The sequence below is a fragment of the Capricornis sumatraensis genome, chromosome 2 (genome assembly GCF_032405125.1).
Source record: "Capricornis sumatraensis isolate serow.1 chromosome 2, serow.2, whole genome shotgun sequence".
NCBI classification, from domain to species: domain Eukaryota; kingdom Metazoa; phylum Chordata; class Mammalia; order Artiodactyla; family Bovidae; genus Capricornis; species Capricornis sumatraensis.
The window spans coordinates 117003765-117020201 of NC_091070.1; the positions used below are offsets into that span (position 1 = coordinate 117003765).

The window sequence follows — 16437 nt, forward strand, 5'->3', positions numbered from 1 at the left end:
CCGCCGCTGCTGACCCGGGTCCCCCACTCCATGGCCGCCTCGGCGCCGCCCCCACCGGACAAGCTGGAGGGAGGTGGCGGCCCCGCACCGCCCCCTGCGCCGCCCAGCACCGGGAGAAAGCAGGGCAAGGCCGGTGAGAACGCTGAGGAGGCTGGGGCTGGCGAGGCTCGGAACTCTCGGACCTTGGAGGGAGGGCTGGTTGGCCGGGGAGGTGGCGGCTCTCAGGCTGAGTGAGGGCCCTGAAGAGAGGGGAGGCTCAGTGGAAAGGATAGGTGGGTGAAGCCCTCCAGGGGTTGGGGACGAGGGGGTCACTGACTGCCAATCCTAGAGTTTGGGGCACCTGGAATGAAGGAGCCACTTGGGAGTCTGAGGCTATCAAGAGATGGGGACGTCTCATTTAAAGGGAGAGGCAGCTGAGAGTGTGGCATCCCATTTATTCTTCATAGTGTATCTTTGTTAGTTTCTAACAAAGTAGATACTAAGTAAATAAACAATATATTGAAATTAGGAGAATCTCCTAGATCGTGCTTGGGAGAGAGGATGTTGGGGAAACCTCAGGGAAACTTGTTTGTGTCTGTCTTTTACTGCCTTTCCAGGTTTGCAAATGAAGAGTCCAGAAAAGAAGCGAAGGAAGTCAAATACTCAGGTGAATGGTGGTTGGTTGTGGGGGTAATTTCTGGTAGCCCGTTTGGGTTCTCTGTTCTCCCACCCCAATGTCTTCATCTTGCATCAGCTACAGGGAGAAGAGAAAGTTGTCTTTCTTACTCTTTTTCTGGTCCTTTCCTTCAGTTTTATATTTTGGGAGTAGGGTAGGGATGAGACGATTTGACCAGAGATTTTATCAGTGGGGATTAGAATCGTCCTCTCCCCTTTGTGTCCTGTTCCAGTTCCCCCATGATGATAACAACTATCACTTGCTGAACCTTTTCTAAGTATCAGGGATTGTGCTAAAATGCTTCAACGGCTTTGGGAGGTAGGCATTGTCACAGTTTTACAGATGAGAAACCTGAAGCTTAAACATGTTCAATGCCTGCTCCAGGGCTTTGAGGTTACTCAGTGTCAAAACTGGGATTCCAGTGTAGTTCTGCCTGTTTTCAAAACAGTTACGCACTATGTTGGTTGTGCTCTCCACTGTGTTTCTTTGTTGCCGTCTAAGGTCCGTCTGAACTGGCCCGTACCAGCCTCTAAAACTGTGTACTGTGTTTCCGATGCTCTCTTGGTTTAGCTCTGGGTCTCTCTCCATGATCCTCTTTCCCTCATCTTTTTCCCCAGGGCCCTGCGTACTCTCACCTGACGGAGTTTGCACCACCCCCAACTCCCATGGTGGATCACCTGGTTGCATCCAACCCTTTTGAGGATGACTTCGGAGCCCCTAAGGTGGGGGGCACAGCCCCTCCATTCCTTGGCAGTCCCGTCCCCTTTGGGGGCTTCCGTGTCCAGGGGGGCATGGCAGGCCAGGTACCCCCAGGCTATGGCACTGGGGGTGGAGGAGGTCCTCAGCCTCTTCGTCGACAGCCACCCCCTTTCCCTCCCAGCCCCATGGGCCCTGCTTTCAACATGCCCCCTCAGGGCCCTGGCTATCCACCCCCAGGTAACATGAATTTTCCCAGCCAACCCTTCAACCAGCCTCTGGGTCAGAACTTTAGCCCACCTGGTGGGCAGATGATGCCAGGCCCAGTGGGGGGATTTGGCCCCATGATCTCACCCACCATGGGACAACCTCCCAGAGGGGAGCTGGGCCCTCCTTCTCTCCCCCAACGCTTTGCCCAGCCAGGGGCACCTTTTGGCCCTTCTCCTCTCCAGAGACCTGGTCAGGGGCTCCCCAGCCTGCCTCCCAACACAAGTCCCTTCCCTGGTCCGGACCCTGGCTTTCCTGGCCCTGGTGGTGAGGATGGGGGGAAGCCCTTAAATCCCCCTGCGCCCACTGCTTTTCCCCAGGAGCCCCACTCGGGCTCCCCAGCTGCTGCTGTTAATGGGAATCAGCCCAGTTTTCCTCCAAACAGCAGTGGGCGGGGTGGGGGCACTCCAGATGCCAATAGCCTGGCACCCCCTGGAAAGGCAGGTGGGGGCTCAGGACCCCAGCCTCCCCCAGGCCTGGTGTATCCATGTGGTGCCTGTCGGAGCGAGGTGAATGACGACCAAGATGCCATTCTGTGTGAGGCCTCCTGCCAGAAGTGGTTCCACCGTGAGTGCACGGGCATGACTGAGAGCGCCTATGGGCTGCTGACCACCGAGGCCTCTGCTGTCTGGGCCTGCGATCTCTGCCTCAAGACCAAGGAGATTCAGTCTGTCTACATCCGCGAGGGCATGGGGCAGCTGGTGGCCGCTAACGATGGGTGATGCTGGCGAGGGCCCAGGGAAGTGCACATGTTCCTCCTTGCTCTTCCAGGGCGATTGCCTTCTTGTCTGGCTCTTGGTCCTGGTTTCCATCGGCTTCGCATCCCCATGGGGCAGAAAGCCAGTGGCTCCTGGGGGCAGAAAAAGGAACTGAGGTGGCCAGGCAGAAGAGCCTGTATCTCTCACTCTTGTGGAAACTTATGTATTGAGATCTACAGAGGTTCAGGAAACCAAAGCCCTGCCAAGCAGAGCCATTTTTGGTGGCTATCTCTGGAAACCCAGGGGTATGGCTGCAAGAGGAAAGAGGCTGGAGGAAGATCGGAAGGGCAGGGGTGTCCCCTCTACAGATGATGGATGCCCCCAACACCTGTGCCTAACATGCCTCTCTAGCTCCACAGCTCCAACCTTAGTGTTTGGAGTCCAGGATTAAAGGTTTCTGGCCAGAGGAGTTGGGGTCTCTTGCCATCTCTGCGGTAGCCCTTTCATGGGCGCTGGGAGATAGCTTTAGGGAATAAATGGAGATTTTCCCCTTTTCCTACCTTCCCCTTGTCTCCTTCACCTGTCCAACTCGTCCCTCTTCAGAAACCAAATAGCTTGAAGAAGCAGGAGAGTACGTGGCTATGGCAGTTCTTGGTGATCTGGGGCTTGGAGACAGTAGGTAAGATGCTGTCAGGACATATCTCCCTCATACCAAAGTCATTGGTCCTTTCTCAGCCTCTCTTGTGCTTTTTCCCTGATGATCATGTTTTTGCCAAAAAGTGGGATGTGTGGTCTGACAGACCAGAATATTTGACATTCAGACTGTCCTGGGAGCCCAGACTCTGTGGTTGTACACCTCTCTTCCCGCTCCGCTCCCCCAAGCGCTGGTCTTCAACTTCGGCGCCTTGAGTTCCCTGCCTTGATGGAAGGAAAGCTTGAAAAGGCACAGAGCCCTAATACCTCATTTTCCCTCCTGATAAAAGGATCCGTGCCACAGCCTGTGGGTTGGGGAGTCTGCAGGACCCTCGTTGCTGTGGTGCTAGAATGCAGTCCAGAGCCTGGATGCTTTTGCTCCCCTCTCTCCCTGCTGTTCTATCTTCTCTGGCCTGGTAATCGAGCTGTTCTCATCCTTCTCAGACAAAATCCGTGCCAGGGCTTTATTTTTTATGTTTTAAGCACTGCCTGCGAGAGATGGGCCTGGGGCCCCATGAGGACCCCTCACAGCTGCATGCTGTTCCCTACAGCTCCTACACACATTCCTCAAGTGGGGTAGGGAAGGCAGGCTAGGGGTCTGGCCCTGAGAGGAGCTGGTGGTCCCCTGCCCCCACTTCTCCTGGGACCTTATACATGTGAAGAGGAGACAGGTATACTGCAGAACTCTTGCCTTCCCTGGGTGGAGCATGCAGCCTTTGAGGCTGTGCGAAGGAAGGGAGGGGCCTCTGGGCTTCTCTTTTCCAGGGTTCCCTGCCATCTAGGCGCAGAGATGGCAACCCCTTCACTGCTCAGCTTTGTGTTGTGTTTGTGGTTCTGTTTGCCCCTCTTTTTATCTGTTGATGTTTTTGTGGTCTCTGCCCTGCTCCCCCACCCCTGCTTTGTAAGATGGCTCCTGGCCAGGGATGGGGGCAGTGTCTGGTCAATCCCTCTCTCCCTCTCATGCCACTGCTTTTTGGAAGAAAGTGGGGGTGGCAGAGATGTGGTGGGGAAAGTTTTGTACGGTTGGATTAATAAAATGACTTGGAAGATCCACACCCGGACTCCTTGGTGTTGGTGTGCACAAGGTGGGAATGAGTCAGTCACTGCTGGTGAGGATGGTTGGGGGGTGTGGACAGGGACCCCCCAGGGTCCCTGGAAGTGGGGATAGCAGGAAGAGTCAGCCCCCTGAGCTGACCTAATACAAGCTGTGGAGCCTGGGGAGGCATCTTTGCCCCAGCTCTCCCTGCGTCCCTGCTGTGAGAAACAAGTTTCCTTTCTGAGCACATTCCTGAGCCAGGCCTAAAGCCAAGCAGGATCTTCGGCTCCAAGGCTTCAGGGAGACAATTGCCATTAGTGCTTCTTGGTGTAGTGCCCCACTCCCACTCCTGAGTTAGGAGGTCAGTGTAGCTCCAGGGGTGGGGGAAGGGGCTGCCCTGGTCTAGCAAATTGCATTTTAGGATGCTTTTCAGTACCCCCTGCCCCCGCCTCCTTTAAAAAAGAATAGTGGCATCCTTAAACAATCGGCGCCAGGGTGAGCATAGGGACAACCCACACTTTGCCACTCTCCTCCCCCATCCTGCAGCTGTCTCTTGTCTATCCTGGGACCAACCTGGCTCCTTGTTCTGGACATGCCACCCGCTTGCCTTTCAGTTCTGAGTCTTCCCATCAGAAGTTGTTTAGCCACTGGAAAAGGAGGGGAGGTGACCCCCAGTTGAGTTTGCTGGAACCCCAGTGTCCCACCGGGAGGTAAGTCCAGGTTTAGGGGCTCTGCAGGCGCCCTCCCCGCCCCGCCCCCGCCGCACCCCTGCCGCACCCCCGCGGCTCTCAAGTCTAGCTATTATTGGCCAAAAGTTTCCGCCCCCCTCAGGGAAGTTGACTCTCCATTGGTCAGTTCTCAGTCACGTGACCTTCCTTTCTTGTGCCTGTAAAGCCGGAGAGGCCTCAACAAGTTCAGCTGAAGACTGAAGCAAGAGCTGGGTCAGGTAATGCCCTAGCGGGGCAGGGGCAACAGAGATCCCCAGGAGAGGAAGGATAGAGGAGAGGAAGGGTAGAATGTTGAAGGGTTGAGTTCCATCCAGGATCTATAGAGCTGTTTGTCACTTCTGGGCCGGGAGGGAGGGGGATCATGGGCGGCCGTTTCCAAAACAGGAACTTGCTCTGGGTCTCCCAGACAAGTTTTTGTAGCCCTGGGTGCTTTATTTTAGAGGTTTGGGGGAACAGCTCTTAGAGGGGTTGAAATTAGCTGGACAAAACTTCCCAGCTGTGAACAGAGTGGCAGAGCTCCCCCTTTAGCTGTCTTTTGGAAATAGCACAAGTCCCTGACAATCCTTACAGGATGTTTTTGTTGAATCTTGCCTGAAAAAAGGAGAGGGAGTAGTGAGGAGGGGGTGGAGGTGGGTGTTCTTCCAAGAGGTTGATGAGAAGAGAGATCTGAAAGCAGCAGGGAAGGGTGGGAAATAGACAGCAAAAAGAACTTCCTAATAAGGCAGTGAGATGCTGGCCTGGGGGGAACAGGGAGAACTTATGGGATCTTCAGTGAATCCAACCAAGAGAGAGGTACCAGCCAGGGTTTGGAACCCTGAGTGCAGAGGTTCCGGACTGTATTCTGTTTGGGTCTCAGAAGTGTTTGTCTTGTTGACCCAAATACCGTTTCTGGTTTCCATGGAGACAGTGGGTCTGACATCACCCTGGTTGCCATAGTGCCTGCTTCTGGAGGACCTGAGCAGGCTGTACACAGCCAGGGGTAAACAGGGACTTCAGCCCAAGCTGCTGCCACTTCCTTCCTGCTGCCACCTGTTAAAGAGTCACACGCAGCAACTGGGGATGGGGAGATGATGACAGAGTGGCGGGGGTGGGGCCTGAGACCAGAAGGCAGCACAGTGATGGTTCTCTGGATGCCTGTAGAAGCCGGCCAGGGGTGTCCTGCTGGACTGCAGTGTGGGAAAGTCGCTGCAGCCATTCTCTCTCCTTGTGGGATGGGTGCCTGTCTCTGGGAGGCACTGTGTAGGGCTCCCACGGTGTGTTCTACTGAAGGGGGAAGTGTAGTGGTTTCCCATAGTAGAGCTGCCACGCTTCTACTCCAGCCTTACTTCCTCTCCCCAGGACTTCCTTTCAGGATCCTTTTCCACTTATCATCCTTCTAGCCCCTCAGCAAGCCGTCATGTAGCCTCTAAAGGATCAGAGTCCAAGACCAGGGGCTCAGCTAATCTGCCCCTCAGCTTTATGCCAGGGCCCAGTTGCCAGCCTGGGGCCATAGTGTTGGTCACGGAGGGAGGGGTAGGTCCTTCTCTTCTTGTCCTGCTTTGTGTCAGGCTTTTGAAGCTGGAGTGATTTCCCACCCTTACCCCACCATGTCAGAGCAGATTAGCAAGGAATAGGGCCACAACCCTGGTTATTGTCCATGCTTTGCAAATGGTACAGTGCTTTCTGTATACATGATAGTTGCCACAAATCCCTTTTTAGTCACCTTCAAGTTTCCTCAGATGGAACGCTGGAGTTACTAAGAAGGGAAACAACCTAGAATGGAGAGTAACAGGGAAGCTTACTAAAGGTACATTCAGATGGATGTAAGCTGTGCCGTTGCCCTCGGCCCTGGCTGCACATGAGAATCATTTGGGAGATTTTTCGGAGCCTGGTCCTTGGACTCAGTTATATCAGAATCTTAGGTGATTGATTCCATTGTGTAGCCAGTGAACAGGACCCCAAACTAGACCATACAAAGGACTTAACCAGTGGGTGATGGGTTGGTGGGAGACTTGTGGCTGACGAAGGCCATCTTCTCTTCCAGGCCCTGGGGGAGGAGGTAGGATTGTGAGGGAGCTTGGGGAGGGGGAGGGAGGGCCAGATTGTTCCTCACTCTTCTCTCTTGCTGTTCATCGCTGGCAAGTCAAGTCAGCCAGTTTTCGGGCCTTTGTTTTCCCTGACTATAACATGAGAGAGTTGGCCTGGATTTTTCCCAGAGCTTTTCCAGCCCTGTGCTTCTCTGACCTTTCAAGGTCAGTTCCATTTCCCAGTTTCCCAAGGGCTCTTTTGGTCCCTGGGAAAGGCAAACTTCACTGCAGCTGTTGGTAGGTTCTGATTTGCAAGGCAAATACTGCCCAGAATTCGGATTTGGGGGTCAGAAGGACTGGAACCAGGCTGGTTCTGGAAGTGACTGCCCAGCCCTCACACTTGGAACCCAGCTGAGGCTGCTGTCTGCATCCCACCTCCCCAAGGGAGCTGGAGTCCCTAAGAGAGCCTTTCTCTGCAGGTGGCAGCCTCAGCAGCTGCGGGGACCTCAGCAGTGATGGCCTCCTGCCCAGACTCGGACAATAGCTGGGTGCTTGCCGGCTCAGAGGTAGGAAGAGCAGGCCTGGGAACCATATGGAATGGGAGTTCTGGCCTGGCTGGGCTGCTTTTGGGGTCTGTCCCCCTTCCTTGCTCCTGGTGATCACACGTGTCACCTCCTGCTGGTTGTGAGAGGAACTCCAGGGGCAGGGAGAATACGATCAGGCCCCAGGAGTCAGGAGTTGGGACTTGGACCATGGCTTGAAAGAAGGGAATTGTCTGGGTAAGCTATGAGAAGCAGGGGAGAAATTCTGGTGGGGAGACCAGCATTAGCAAAGGTCCTGAGGCAGCAATAGATGAGCTGTGCTGGGGGAGACTGAGGAGGTCCGTTGGAGGAGGTGCAGACGTGGGCCAGACGGTGTTGAAGTGAGGTTGGATCAGAGCCTGTGAGCCTCTGGAGGAGGCCTATAGGGTCTGGCTCAGGCATTCAGGCCGCTCCTTGATGGAAAATAGCGGGCAGGCTCTGAGCTGGAGGGGGTCAGGACCATCACTGCTGTGGGCAGAGGGTGCAGCCACTATGTGGGCTGCGTGGGGACAGGGGGAGAGCATTTTGAAGGTCCTGCAGTCCAGGTTGTAGTTGGCTGGACGAGAACCCAGTGGACTCCTCTGCCCCAAAGCCACTGAGAAGGGGGCTGGCAGGATGGGGAATGGAGTGGCTGGAGAGTTTGTCAAGGACTTGGTATGTTCATCTCCCAGGGAGGGAGGTAGCTGGGAAGTTTGAGTTAGAGACTTCGGGTTTGAGTGGCCTTGAAGAAATTGATGGGGAGTGAGGGAGCTGCCCTCAGTGTGATGCTGGAGCAGGACCCACGGGCTGGGGCTGGCTGGCCGAGCAGGCGACTCCGCGCTCCCAGCCAGAGCCCTGGCTGCCTTTGCAGACAGCAGGGGGACCTCGGACCAGCTGTTTCGCCTCACTGTCCTCCCTTTAACAAGGAGGAGTCGTGTTTCCTTTAATTTAGGAGGGACTGGGAGAAAAAGGTGGCTTGAAATTGTAAAGAGGGACTTCCCTGGCAGTCCAGTGGTTAAGACTTTGCCTTCCAACTCAGGGGGTGCGGGTTAGATCCCTGTTCCAGAAGCTGAGATTCCCACATGCCTTGGGGCCAAAAAACCAAAACATAAAACAAAAGCCATATTATAACAGATTCAATAAATACTTTTAAAATGGTACACATTAAAAAAAATATTTTTTTAAAAAAGAGTCTTGTAAGGAAACATATTAAGGTCAAGAATTATTCTTGGAAGTTTAGTGGGAGCCATGGATGGGATGAGCAGGCAGTGGGCCTGCTGAGGGGCCGTTTGCAGAAAAAGGAGAGGCTGAGGCTGTAGATGACTGGGCTGAGAGCACCCTGGGAGACAGGCTGGCGGTGGCTGGGGTGAGGTGGGCTTCCGTCAGCTCCTGGGAGACGGGTGTGCAGGGAGCCGGAAAGGCCGGAAAAGTTTGGCAGATGGAGCAGGTGGCTCGTTGTGAGGAGAACTGGGGGGAAACCTGTGGGGGGATGGGACTGTGACCCTTAGGCTCCAGAGGACTTTGTTCTCTTGCCAGTTCCTGAGTTGGTCACTTGTGGGGAGGGAGGCCCAGGCTGTAGCTGGCTTCTCTGGGGGGGTGGTGGTGGGTGTCAGGTTTGTATCGTGGTCCAGTGCCTTGGACCAGTGGTCCTTTTTTTTTTTTTTTTTATTAGTTTAATGTCTGATTGAATAACTTAATTCTTTTTTTTTTTTCAACTCCATGTCCTCCCCATTCACCATACAGACCAGGCAAAGTGCCTGCCTAAGCTGTTTGTAGGGTGGGTTTCCTCTGACTCCTCTTTCTATGCTGTCAGTGTAAGAACACAGTCTGTAGTAAGTACTACAAGGCTCAAGTTAATTCCTGTAAATATAGGATTCCTTTAAAAATAACATTTACTTGTTTTTTTTTTGGCTGTGCTGGGTCTTCGTTGTGGCATGCAGGATCTAGTTTCCTGACCAGGGATCAAACCCCGGCCCCTGGCATTGGGTACGCTGAGTCTTAGCCACTGGACCACCAAGAGAGTCCCTAGTGGTGTGTCTTTATTTCACAGAAACTTGGCCTCCAAAAGTTCCTCAGAGCAGCAAGTGAAGTTAGGGAATGGCCGAACACTGTGTCGAGCGGAGAGGTCACAGTGCCAGCTGCCCCCTGCCCCTTACCCGCTTTGGAGCAGCCCCTGCTGAGTGTGTTATGTATGTGTACGGTGCGGGCTGGGAACCCTGAGCACAGGCTGGTCTCGGGCACCCAGGAGAGCACCCCGTGCTCTCGGTTTCGTCCTGCCGTCCTTCCTCTAAAGCAGCCTTTCTGCTGTACCCCTGCCCCCAGAGCCTGCCTGTGGAGACCTTGGGCCCTGAATCTGGGAGGGACCCAGAATCCGAGAGAGCTCCTCAGGCCCCTCGGAGCCCCTCCAAGGCAGCTGCTGAGGAATTGGCTGGGACCTTGGATGGAGGAGGTAACAGGGCCCTGTTGAGGGGGGCGGTGCAGCCACCTGTCCTCCATGTTCTGGGGTTTCCCAGTTTCCTCAGGGAGAGGGAGGCCAGTTGGTCTTATTCCCAGCATTGGTCTCAGTTTAAAACCCTCCCTTATCCCATCCTGGCTTTCTCCTGTCCCTTCCTACCTGGTCGCGGCCTGTGGGAGCCAGGGGGGCCGTGGTGTTTTTCCTGAGTCTTTTCTCCTGCTACAGAGACAGTATCCCAGAGTGAGAGCTCCCAATCTGGGCCCATCCTGTCAGAGGAGGCTGAGGCCAAGGTGAGGACCTTCCCTGGGGGAAGGGCGGGAAGTGGGGAGGGCCAGGGAAGTGGGAAGTGCTCACGGCTGTGTCTGCAGCAGGGTGTCCTGGAAGGTGATGACCCTGGAGTGGAGCCCCCCGGCCCAGGAGACACAGAGGCCCAGGGAGACTTGGAGGAGACCCCTGAGGTGGTAGGCCTGGAACCGGACTCACAGGACCTGGAGGATCAGAGCCCCTCCCGCAGCCTGCCTTCATCCCCCAAAACAGGTGAGAGTCCTGCTTGTTTCGCCTGTCACTATCCTTCTAGAAGGTGTTGGAGTGGGAATAGATAGACATCACTGCCGAGCACAGCTCTGGTCTAGGCCCTAGGACTTGGCAGCTTGGAGCCTTCCTTAAGCTGTATCAGTGAATCCTCACCACTGTCACCCCTGGGAACACTCAGGCTTAACTCACACAGCTGATAAGTGGCAGGGCCTAGGTCTGGTCAACTCTTTCTTCTCTGCTGTGGGGCCTCCTCTTTACTTGCCTCTAGATTTGGCTCTCATTCCCTGAGTCCCTTCCACGAGTCAGCTCTGGGAAGGCAGCTTGGCTTCACGGCCTGTGTAGGAGGTGGACTAGACTGAGGCAAGGTGCAAGTCGGGCTTGTGAGGGTGCAAAGGCAGTGGGGTTAAGGTGCCCCCACGGGAAGGGGGGAGGGTGGGTTAGTCAGGGGACAGGTCGAGGGGGAGGGGGAGGCAGGGACAGCTGGGGAAAAGGTTCACACCGGAGGGGACACTGGAGTGGAACCTTGAGCAGAGTGGACTTTTGGTAGGTAGGGCAGGAGGAAGACAACGTTGCAGGCCAGGGCTGCAGCATCCACAAAGGGCTGGGTTCCCTGGTCCTGCACCGAGGAGGCTGCGTCCCAGGCTGGCGGCAGGAGGACTGTGTGAATCCATCTCTGTTGAGGGGTGACAGGGTGGAGGGGGAGGCGGGGTCCCATTCGGGGGCAGCTGCAGTCCGACGAAGCTGAGGAAGACCTGGACTAAGGCAGATACAAGGCATGTGCCGCTGAGATCTTTAGGGGCCATGTTGTCGATCTGTGCATGGGAGGCAAAGAGGGAGGGCTGAGGTTGGCTCGTGGAGCCCTGGCGTCTTGCCCTGCATCGGGGAGTGCCAGGAGAGAACCAGGAGAGAACCAGGTTGGAGGGCAGCGTGTGGAGTGTTTGGTCCCCAGGGACAGCCAGGTGGAAGAGACCAGGAGGTGGTCAGACATGCAGGCCTGGAGCTCTAGGGAGGCCAGTCGGGAGTTACAGATGAGGGACTCAAGTCTGCTCTGGGGGGAGCCGGCGGGGTGGGTGAGACTGGGCGATTGTGCGTGCAGTGAGAAGAGCAGAAATGGTGCCAGGGAGACCTCAGCCTCTAGGACCAGGAGCAGCCAGGCGCTGAGAGGAGACACTGAGAGGGCGTGGCCAGGTTTCCGACAGAACCAGGGCAGGGGGCACAGGTGGGAGCAGGAGGACGCTTTTAGGATGCAAGTCGCTCTTGTATCGTGTCTGTAGTAGAGAGGACTGGTCTTCAGCCTCCAGACTGGGCAGGGGTAGTCACTGATGCCCAGACACATGTGGGAGGGTCTCCATGCGCTCCCTCTGTGATCAGGACTGGGGGTCTCCTGTGTTTTCCTCTGGTTCTGGTCTGTCTGTCCGTCCCGTCTCTCCAGTTGCCTTACTGCCCTGTCCCCCTCCCTCCCCCAGCTTGGATCAGGGAGGAGGCCCACCACTCCAGCAGCGAGGACGACACCGATGTGGATGTGGCGGGTCTGCGGAGACGGCGGGGCCGGGAGCCCGGCACTCCTCAGCCCGCAGCCCCACTGGGTGTGGAGGACCAGGTCCAGGGCGAGGGTGCGGGCGGGGCGCTGGGCATCTCCCTCAACATGTGTCTCCTCGGGTCCCTGGTCCTGCTGGGCCTGGGGATCCTCCTCTTCGGTGAGTGGTCCCTCCCCCGCCGGCACCTTGAGCCTCTGCTGTAGCCCCTCTTGCAGCACTCCGACCCCATTCTGCCCCTGCCCCTGCGGGCCTGACCAGACTCCTCTGTCTCCATTTCAGGTGGTCTCTCAGAGTCTGAGAGTGGTGAGTGAGGATGGGGCCTGACCCGTTTGTGTCTGTCCCCTTCCAGCCCTGAGGGAGGCTGATGGGGGCAGTTCTCTGGGTCAGGAGTAGGGATCCTGGGGGCTATACATTTTTTGCTCAGTTATAGGCCTTATGTCAGCTATTTGGGGTGACCCTTGACCTTTTACCTTGCTGGACCCCTCAGCCATAGGGCGAGGTCCAGGGCAGGACAGTGACTGTGCTTGTTGGCAGGGCGGGGTGTTGGCAGGGCTGGGGAGGGCGGCGGGGGGTGTTGCAGGAGTGGGAGGAGGAGAGGGCTCTGTGTGCCTTGAGGCCAGCTTCAGGATTCCACTTTCCCACAGGGCCCCTGGAGGAAGTGGACCTGCAGGTCTTGCCAGATATGGAGTCTGATACTGAGATGCTGGAGGCTGTGGGGGATGGGCAGGCATGTGTGACTGTCTCCATCTGTGTGAGGGGCCCGGTGGGGGCTGTAGGGGTTGTGGGGCTCGGCTGGGGTGACTGGCTCCTTTGCCCGTGTGTGTGTGTGTCTTTGTGTGTGTGTGTCTGTGTGTGTGTGTCTGTGTCTCTGTGTGTGTGTCTGTGTCTCTGTGTGTGTGTGTCTGCAGGCAGATTCTTTACTGACTGAGCTACCTTTGCCCTTAGGATGGACTACAGCAGCTACAGACCTCAGAGCTCCTGGACAGTGTCCCCAGCCTGCAGAACATGGCCCTTCTGCTGGATAAGCTGGCCAAGGAGAACCAGGACATCCGACTACTGCAGGCCCAGCTGCAGGTGGGCACAATCAGGATGGGGTGGGCTAGACACCCTCCCTAGGCCGCGTGTCTGTCTGTCCAGTTTCTTCCACCCAAAGAAGTTTCCTGTGTTCACTCACATATGCTGACCCTCTCTCCCTTTCCCACTGGAGTCCAGTCATCTTCCATGTTTTGTTCCCGTCCTGCATGCTAAGGGTTAGGCCAGGACTGGCATATCTGCTTCACGTGGCATGCCACCTCTGCTTGATTGGCATGGTCTACCTGGAGCCTTGTGTGGAGAAGGATTTGAAGAACAGGCCAAGACTCAGTGGGAAAGAAGTGCTGTGATTAGTTAATAATATCTGTTCTGGGTATAGGAGGTTGAAATAGGGCTATGAGAGTCCTACCTTGGCTCTCTTTAGGTGAATTAAAGACGTTGTGGGCTTATAAACAGACAAACCTAAGACCTGTAGTAGAATTTGGGGATCCCAGGGTCAGGTGAAGGGTGTGGATGGGGTGGGAGATGAGAACCAAATCCTCTGAGTCTCTCAGGCCATAAAGGCTGTAATGGAATGGAATTCGGGTAGCAGGCACTGGACCCATCCTTGACAACTCCCTGGACCCTCTATTACTCCCATTCCAGGCCCAGAAGGAAGAGCTTCAGAGCCTGATGCGTCAGCCCAAAGGGCTAGAAGAAGAGAATGCCCGGCTCCGAGGGGCCCTCCAGCAGGGCGAAGCCTCCCAGCGGGCCCTGGAGTCAGAGCTGCAGCAGCTGCGGGCCCAGCTTCAGGGACTGGAGGCTGACTGCGTCCAGGGTGCAGATGGGCAGTGTCTCCAGTGGGGCAGAGGCCCACAAGCTGGCAAGGTCACCAAGGAGCAAGGCCCTACAGGGCAGGAGCCAAGCCCTGGTTTCCTGGAGCAAAAGAAACAGCTAGAGGCTGAGGCCCAGGCATTAAGGCAAGAGTTGGAGCAGCAGCGGCGGCTGCTGGGGTCTGTGCAGCAGGACCTGGAACGGAGCTTGAGGAAGGCAGGCCGAGGGGATCCAGCCCGGGCTGGCCTGGCTGAGTTGGGTCACAGGCTGGCCCAGAAGCTGCAGGGCCTGGAGGACCAGCGCCCTGGGGTTCCTGCCAATGTCTCAGAGGCCTGGCATCAGAAGCCTCACTTCCAGAATTCCAGGGAGCGGAGTGGGAAGGAAAAGTGGTGGGATAGGCAAGGGGACTGGAAGGCCGAGGCCTGGAAACATAAGATGGAGGCATCTGGCCGGGAGAAGAGCTGGCGGAGTGAGGAGGACAGGGAGCTGGCGGGGAGGCGGAAGGAGGGCAAGCCAAGGGTGGAGGAGTGGGCCGGCAAGAAGGATGGCAAGCGGCAGCGTGCCAAGGAGCCCCCCAGGAAAAGTGGGCGCCCCCACCCCTCCGGAGAAAGGCAGAAACACCCTCGGTGGAAGGAAGGGGCTAAAGACGGGCATGACCCCCTGCCACTCTGGGCAGAGCTGTCTAGGCACAAGTACCAGGCACCGCAGGGCTGCTCAGGTGTGCACGAGTGTGCCCGGCAGGAGGGCCTGGCCTTCTTTGGCATAGAGCTAGCCCCCGTGCGGCAACAGGAGCTGGCCTCTCTGCTGAGGACGTACCTGGCGCGACTGCCCTGGGCCAGGCCACTGACCGAGGAGCTGCCCCTCTCTCCCGCTTACTTCGGTGAGGATGGTATCTTCCGCCACGACCGCCTCCGCTTCCGCGACTTTGTAGACGCCTTGGAGGACCGGCTGGAGGAGGTGGCAGTGAGAGAAACAGGTGATGACGACGCGGTGGACGACTTTGAGGATTTCATCTTCAGCCACTTCTTTGGAGACAAAGCACTGAAGAAGAGGTGGGCGGCTGTGGGGGAGCTGGGTCAGTGGGACAGAGCAGGGGGCAGGAGGTGATGGTGGGCCGAGGTGTCTGTGTCTATGTGTGGAGCCAGGGCCCTGAGTTGGGGGTGTTCAGTTTGAGGTTTTGTCTCTTGAGGGCAGAGAGCTGAGCCTGTGCTCAGCCCAGAGTGGTCCTGGGGAGTCCCCTTTGGGGCTAGAGTGTTTTTCCTCCCAAGTTGCCCTGTGCTGACCATACCTGTGTGGTCTGGGAGGTAAGAGAGATCGCTTCCTGTCTCCCCAGCTGGGGCCTTGTCCTGGGACACCAGGTCTGGCCACACTCCCCTCCCGCCAGTCTGATGGATGGTGGCTGCCTGTGTCCCTAGCCTTAGGGGGAACAGGGTCCCCTCTCAGGGGCCCCCCTTCTCATCACATGACATTGTTCTCTAAAGGCCTCTTCCTGCCTCCACTCCCTGCCCGCCCCCCCCCCCAACAGGTCTGGGAAGAAGGACAAACATTTGCAGAACTCCAGAGTTGTGGGGCCCAGGGAGGAGCGCAGCCCCCACCGCCGGGGCTGAGGCCCCGCGTTATCTGTCCCCTGGGAACCGTTAAGCTGCCACCTCCCTCGGCTCGGTTGGTGTCATTGGGTGTCCTTCACATAGCAGCGTGGAGATCACCCAGCCCAAAAGGCCTTAGCTGGAGCTGCTGTGCTGTCTATGCAAATGAATGCAAATTCTTAGGGCCGTGACCCTTGCAGCAGATTGTGAAGGGGGGATGGGAGAGAAGCCTGTTGGGGTAAGAGGTATGGGGTGATTCAGATTCTAAAGCCAGAGTGCTTGTGTGTGTGGTGTGTGTGTGTGTCTGTGTTTGTAGGGTGGGATATGAGGTATGGGGGCAATTCAGATTCTAAAGCCAGAGAACTTGTGTGTGTGTGTGTCTGTCTGTAGGGGGTCCCAGAGTGGGCCCCTCGGCTGCACACACTGACGCATGCACCCTGGGATTCAATTCACCCCGCTGGCTCCCGGCTGGCTGGAGGCCCAGCATGAAGGCTTTCCCTGGGGTTTTGTTAGATTTGGAACGAGCTATCCCTAGGGAATTGAAGTCCCCCTTTTAGCCCTGCTCCTCACATGGCCTCACCTCTGCTTGTGAACTGTAGACTCAGATTCCAATAAAATTCTGTAGGAGCTGTGACATTGGGTGGGGGCTCTGTCGCTTAGGGCTGTTTCTAAGCTCAGGGGAGGCCCACACCCACCACCTCATACTGGTACTCACCTTCTCCTTTCCCCGTCACCTCACCCTCCCCGCAAACCTCAGGCCCTCTGGGCTGGAACTCCCCATTTTGCTCACAGCTGTCTTGGCTGCATCCCTGGGAGATGTAGAAATATGCAAGTGGGTTTTGGGCTCAAATCCAGGTTGAGTGATTTTGAGCAAATTAATCCCTGGGAACCTTGGGTTTCAAATCCCCAAAAAGGGAAATTGAAGGGCTGGGGACTCTTCCAGCAGGATTGTAAATAAATCAATGTAAACAAAATATGTGTCCAATATTTGGCGCTCAGAAGTGATTTCACTCCGTTTAGAGTGTGGAGGAAGGTGGAGGAGGGGCTCCCCACCCCCACCTCACAGCACTGGCTTCTGCGTTGGGGGAGGTGAGGGAACCACTAGGTGGCGCCCTGGCTCCACATTTGCTCCAGACCTCA

At 56.4% G+C, this 16437-nt stretch overlaps 2 protein-coding genes and 1 non-coding gene across 4 annotated transcripts; 2 read left to right on the forward strand and 1 right to left on the reverse strand.

Moving 5' to 3' along the window:
* Positions 1-30: 30 nt before the first annotated feature.
* On the forward strand, positions 31-3964 carry PYGO2 (pygopus family PHD finger 2). Its single transcript, XM_068964999.1, has 3 exons — positions 31-133; positions 597-646; positions 1273-3964. Exons 1-3 carry the CDS (start codon positions 31-33, stop codon positions 2338-2340), a joined length of 1221 nt encoding a protein of 406 aa, XP_068821100.1. The 3' UTR covers positions 2341-3964.
* Positions 3965-4929: 965 nt separating this feature from the next.
* Positions 4930-16225, forward strand: PBXIP1 (PBX homeobox interacting protein 1). 2 transcript variants are annotated; one of them, XM_068964062.1, is made up of 11 exons: positions 4930-4991; positions 7259-7345; positions 9662-9788; positions 10020-10084; positions 10163-10331; positions 11795-12025; positions 12146-12169; positions 12511-12593; positions 12812-12940; positions 13544-14763; positions 15237-16225. In XM_068964062.1, exons 2-11 carry the CDS (start codon positions 7295-7297, stop codon positions 15316-15318), a joined length of 2181 nt encoding a protein of 726 aa, XP_068820163.1. In that variant the 5' UTR covers positions 4930-4991; positions 7259-7294; the 3' UTR covers positions 15319-16225. The 2 variants fall into 2 exon arrangements, with proteins under 2 accessions (XP_068820163.1, XP_068820164.1); XM_068964063.1 differs by having other exon boundaries at positions 10166-10331.
* Positions 9057-9188, reverse strand: LOC138074762 (small nucleolar RNA SNORA51). Its single transcript, XR_011144574.1, has one exon. It is a non-coding gene; the product is annotated as a small nucleolar RNA SNORA51 (small nucleolar RNA).
* Positions 16226-16437: the final 212 nt, after the last annotated feature.